This window comes from Diabrotica undecimpunctata, chromosome 4 (genome assembly GCF_040954645.1).
Source record: "Diabrotica undecimpunctata isolate CICGRU chromosome 4, icDiaUnde3, whole genome shotgun sequence".
NCBI lineage: Eukaryota > Metazoa > Arthropoda > Insecta > Coleoptera > Chrysomelidae > Diabrotica > Diabrotica undecimpunctata.
The window spans coordinates 85,518,157-85,524,448 of NC_092806.1; the positions used below are offsets into that span (position 1 = coordinate 85,518,157).

The 6,292-nt window shown below is 34.5% G+C and overlaps 1 protein-coding gene across 1 annotated transcript; it reads left to right on the forward strand.

The window, feature by feature from the left end:
• The first annotated feature begins 1,608 nt into the window (after positions 1 to 1,608).
• On the forward strand, positions 1,609 to 4,878 carry LOC140438768 (uncharacterized). The gene is made up of 2 exons (XM_072528417.1): positions 1,609 to 3,136; positions 4,853 to 4,878. Exons 1-2 carry the CDS (start codon positions 1,609 to 1,611, stop codon positions 4,876 to 4,878), a joined length of 1,554 nt encoding a protein of 517 aa, XP_072384518.1.
• The last annotated feature ends 1,414 nt before the right edge of the window (positions 4,879 to 6,292 follow it).

The following is a 6,292-nucleotide window of genomic DNA, read 5'->3' on the forward strand; positions in this document are numbered from 1 at the left end:
ATTTAATGCGGACTACTATCCATTTTTACACAAAAATATCTATTTTAGCACTTAAATATTTATTTTAAGATAAGCTATCCAGAATTATATGTAGTACACAAACAAAACCAGAAATAAAATAATAAAGAAGCTACAAGATATCGTAAAACAATAGATGGATGAAATAAATCAAGTTCATATTAATCGGATTCTTAAATAAAACGTATATAGACATACTGACGTTAACAAAATGCATTAGGAAATTTCCGCATATGAAAAAAACATCCAACTTGGTAACGAAATCCTTTTGTATCTATAAAGCTATTTTTAGAAAAGCACGTACCTAACAAAAACAGGTATTTGGTAGTAGACATATCTATTACATACTGTAAAATGCGTGAATGATAATGAATGATAACAAAAATAAGGACTAAGGAGTCCGTATGAACCGTTTAGAATATACGCTAAAAATATACGGCTTAATCGCATAGTTGCCAAACTATCAGAGCTTACTTAAACCGATATACTTATGGTTCCAATATACATAGAAAAAGACCTGAACGACCCCTATAATATATACACGTGAACTAAGCGATATACATTTATGATACAGGGGTACTTATGGACTCTACAAAATTTTTAAAAATTATGAAACTATACATGTTAACGAATCGACACAGCCAATATTATGGAATGGTCAAGTGAGCTCCGTATATCGGTGTCCACTTCACCACGGAGCTCACTTGAACCTTAATTTTAACATGGGCGGAGTTTACTTTATGCCGTAGATATATATATATATATATATATATATATATATATATATATATATATATATATATATATATATATATATATATATATATATATATATATATATATATATATATATATATATATATATGTGTAAGGTTTTTATCAGCACACTTTAAAATAAACTCAACTGCGTTTCTCTGTAAAAAAGTAAACTTTATTATTTTCTGTACAATATTAATTATTAACAAATACATTACCTGTTAAAAAGAAACAACATTATTTAAAGCTTATATTCTAATTTTACAAATTACAGGCAAAAGTAATAATGGCCAGACAATTGACAATCTTAAAATTAATGAATTGTCACTGTCAAAACACCTCACAAGTATGTCTAACATGAAAACAAAAAGAAGAACTTAATGTTTTGACAGTGGCGTAACAAAATGAGAATAAATAGAAATAATATTAAAGGAAAACAAAACAATAGTTTTTCTTTACATCTCCCCCCCTTGGAGAAGAAATTTTAAAACAAATATTGAATGTTCACTAAATATTTTTGTTTTCAATACTGGAGTAAGCTTAGTGACATGAAAGAAGTTTGATTCTGTTTTCCTATGCCCAGTATCAATTTCATAAATTGAATTGGAAATCTTCTTTAATATTTTGTATGGTCCAATCCTTAATTCATCTAACTTCTTTCTATTTAGGCGGTTACCGTTCTCCACAGGGGTGTAATGATAGATCGCCTCCACGTGGTGCACCCTGGGTAACGCTAAATGGTCTATCAATTTTTGGACGCCAAACTAGCCGCTGAGCTCTCCTGGCAACCAGTACGATAAAGAAAAATAAGAACAGGAATCTCCATATAGATATATGGAAAACTACAAAGGTGTTTATCAACACCATTTGACGAGACGTATCGGGCCTACCCTCCGTATATGTCAAATAAACATAGAAGGAATTAGTAGATCAAAATCCGAATTTCTTTCAAAACTACTAATCGAAAATAACGTTGACGTCATAACCATTCAAGAAACTCACGCACCATCGGAAACCGAGCTTCTTAAGAGGGGTAAAATTCCGGGATATAGCATGATTGGAGCCACTTACAGCAATATTTATGGCACTGCAACTTACGTGCATAACATTATACAAAATGCTAAGATGGCGAACTGCAGCTGCGAAAATAATGTGTCCATAGTCTCTACAGAAGTGAATGGCGTAATCATAAAAAACATCTACAAACCACCATTAACTAAATGGCCAGGAGATGTAATAAAAGCTGTAGACAACCAACCTACAGTTTACATTGGGGACTTTAACAGTCACCACAACAAATGGGGATATGAAAACAATGATGAAAATGGGGAGAAACTACTGGAGTGGGCCGAAGAAAATAATATTCACCTTATCCATAGTCTAAAAGATAAAACTACCTTCTTTTCTAGAAGATGGCGCAAAGGCTACAACCCTGATCTATGCTGGGTTTCCACTAACTCACAGATGCAACCACTTCCAAGCTCTCGAACTGTACTTCCCAGTTTCCCTCACAGCCAACATCGACCTGTCATAATCGAACTAGGCATACAAATTCCTATCGTTGAATCCACGCCGAGACCCCGTTGGAATTTTAATAAAGGAAATTGGCCCGAATTCACCAAAGAGCTGGACACCTGCATTCGCTTCATTGACCCAAAGGCCAACAATTATCACCGTTTTTTAGGAATGGTTATCTCTATCGCCAAAAAACATATCCCCCGAGGTTTCCGAAAGGAGTACATCCCAGGCTGGACGGAAGAAAGCCAAAAACTATATGACGAATTTTTGAAATCAGAAGATCCCGAAATTGGTGACAACTTACTGAAGTCACTGGACTCAACAAGACTTAATAAATGGAAGTCTACCGTAGAACATATTGATTTCTCACGTTCCAGTCGAAAGGCATGGGGACTGATCCGCAAACTGGGCGAAGCAAGCAGAGCGCAACACTTAAACAAATCAACAATTGAGCCAAATAAAATAGCCAATAGAATAATTGAGAACTCCCGAGCTCCATCTGAGAAAACTCATACATCTACCGTAAAAAGAGCTCTTAAACAACTTAAAGCAAATACTCCCGCAACATCAGAATACTCACGTGCCTTCTCATTGGATAAAATAAACGAAGCGCTTAATCAAACTAAAACAGGAAAAGCAGCAGGCTTCGATGAAATGTATCCTGAGTTTATAGTCCACACTGGTACAAAAACACGACAGTGGCTCAAAAAATTCTTTAGCGACATTGTGAATACAGCTGTGCTACCCCCAGAATTCAAAAGAACAAAAATTATCGCAATCCAGAAGCCTGGCAAAGACAACAAGCTGCCTGAAAGTTACCGGCCTATTGCCTTACTCAGTTGCTGTTATAAATTACTAGAACGACTTTTATATAACCGAATATGTGACACCATTGAGGATGCGATACCAATTGAACAAGCTGGATTTAGAAGAGGACGAAGTTGCTGTGACCAAGTGCTATCCTTAACTACATTTATTGAAGCTGGCTTTGAAAGACGCGAAAAATCTGCCATAACATTTATAGATCTCACGGCTGCGTATGACACTGTGTGGAGAGAGGGCCTTATTTATAAGCTGATGAAAATCATACCTTGCCTCAAAACTTGTCAGCTGATAAACAATCTACTGACTAACACATTGTTTCAGGTATATATGAATGATGCACAGAGTAACGTTAGAAAACTTAACAACGGCTTACCTCAAGGCTCAGTGCTAGCTCCTTTATTATTTAACCTTTATACAGCAGATATACCTGAAACAAAATCAAGAAAATTTGCTTATGCTGACGACCTGGCCATTGGCTTCCAAGATAATAGTAAAGAAGCAGGAGAACGAGCTCTAAACGAGGACTTAACTACACTAAGTAACTATTTTAAGAACTGGCGCTTACGTCCTAACACAAGCAAAACTGAAACCTGTCTCTTTCACCTGTCGAATCAACTTGCGGGCGATACTCTCAATGTAACTCTAAATGATACAGCTATCAAACATAACAACAACCCCAAATATCTAGGCGTCACACTTGATAGAACACTCACCTTCAAAAGTCATCTTACAAACACAGCCGGTAAACTAAGAACAAGAAATAACTTAATATCAAAACTTGCCGGAACAACTTGGGGTGCTTCTGCAGATACTCTTCGGACCTCTGCTCTAGCTTTGGTTTTTTCAGTGGCAGAATATTGTGCACCAGTATGGCTAAATAGTGCACATACAAGCAAAATCGATGTCCAACTTAACCAAACCATGAGAATAATCACTGGAACAATAAAACCAACGCCAGTGAGATGGCTGCCTACTCTGAGCAATATTGCTCCACCAGATCTACGCCGTACAGCAGCATTAGTGAGAGAGTACCAGAAAATTATAGCCAACGTACAATTACCAATACATCAAGATATCCCAGACATCTCAAAAGAGCACCAGCGATTGAGATCGAGAAATCCTCCAATACGATCTGCCCGAAAAATTGGTAATTCCTATGATATACATAGGCAATGGACAACAAGATGGATGCCAACAGTAGAATCGGACTATATTAAGATATCCACCCCAACTCAGGGTTTCATCGGATCAAATCTGCCCCGGTCCACTTGGGCAAGGCTTAATCGTATACGTACCGGATATGGTAAATGTGTTGATTCGCTGTTCAGGTGGGGTCGTGCAGAAAGTCCACAGTGCGATTGCGGAAAATCTAGACAGACCATAAGCCATTGTGTTTCAGACTGCTTGAATCGTGCCTACCGTGGAAACCTCCAGGACTTTGCGGAATGTTCCCCAGAAGCAATCGAATGGCTATGTAAATTGGACATTAATATTTAGTGTCATTCATTCTGTCATCTTTAGTGTTTAAATAATATATTTAATATATATGTAAATATTATTGTATTTGTATATTTATCGTACTGAGAAAGTCCATACGCTAAATAAATAAATAACCGTTCTCCACATATACTAAATCCCCAATGTTTAAATCAATTTCCTTCCTATGTAAATCGAACAGCTTTTTATTATAATTATGTGATTTTTTTGTATTTTCTAAGGCAATTGTTCTATCTAGTTCGAGATCAGCATGTGCAACTTTAGATGATATTTCATGTGGCAGGATGCTTATATTTTCTCCTTCTATTAAATATTTTGGTGCAAATTTTGTGATGGTGTGTTCAGTTTCATTATATTTCTCTACACATTTTTGAGCAATTGTTGTCCATGCGTTTTCCTGCCACCTTCATTTATTTTGCATCTAATTTTATTAACCAATGTTTGATTTAACCTTTCATTGGTACCGTTTGAAAATGGTGCATCAACAGCAGTAAATATCATTTTGATATTATTGATCTGTAGGAAATCTTTGAATTCTTTTGAGTTGACGGCAGGATATTGATCAGTCATAACATTTTTAATTTTGTGATCTTGTGTTACCATTTTAATTATCTTTATGAAGTCATCAGAGTTTTGTGTTTTTGATGTCAAACAATAGGCATATCTTGAGAAATGGTCTACTAATAGATGAAGATATTTTTTTGTTGAATGAGATCCTCCAAAACCACCAATGGTGTCAATGGAGACAATTTCAAATGGATATGTAGCTGGTCCTAATTGTGACATTAAACCATAGTTAGGTTTCCTTCTTGATTTATTTTTAATGCAGATATCACAGTTATCACATATTTTCTTAATGTTGGTAGTCATATTTTTGGCTGTATAAAATGGTGATATTTTATTTAACATCTGGTTTGTTCCTAAGTGACAGTTAGTATTATGTACATTTTTTATTGATGTTTTACTTAAAGCTCCAGATAAAATAATTTTGTCTTTTCTGTTTGACTTTTTGTAATATATATCATTTTTGAAACTGTATTTAGTTTTATTATTTTGCAGATCAATATTTGAGAGTTGGTAAATTTTTATATCTTCCAGATTGATCAGGTTTACTATTTTTAATACTTCATCTGTATTTTCTTGAGATTCTAAAACTGGATTTCTGCTTAAACAGTCTGCTTCCTGGTTATATTTTCCTGGATTATACTTTACTTTAAAATTATATTGAGATAAGTAAAATGTCAAGTCTCCCAATTCTTCATCTGTTCTAGCTTTTATGTTTAAATTTTCTAAAGGTTTGTGATCTGAATATACTATAAACTCTTTTCCAATGAGCAGATGTTGCCAATATTTTATAGCTTCTTTTATGCTAGACATTCTAAATATATTGCCTTCTTTTCTTTTGATTTTCCATTAATTTTTTTGAAAAATATGCCACTGGCTTGCTACATCCGTGTTCATCAATTTGTTTTAATACAACTCCTACTCCTTTTATGCTGGCATCTGTATACAGGGTGGTCCTTAAGTAATTGTACAAAAAGAAACAGTAGATTCTGCACTTTAAAATATTATGATTTAAGCCAAATTGCTTTAATAAAATGTTGATATTAAGAAAGATACAGGGTGTTAAAGTGCAAAATTAAAATTTTATTTTTCGCTATAACTTTCATGTTTGTAA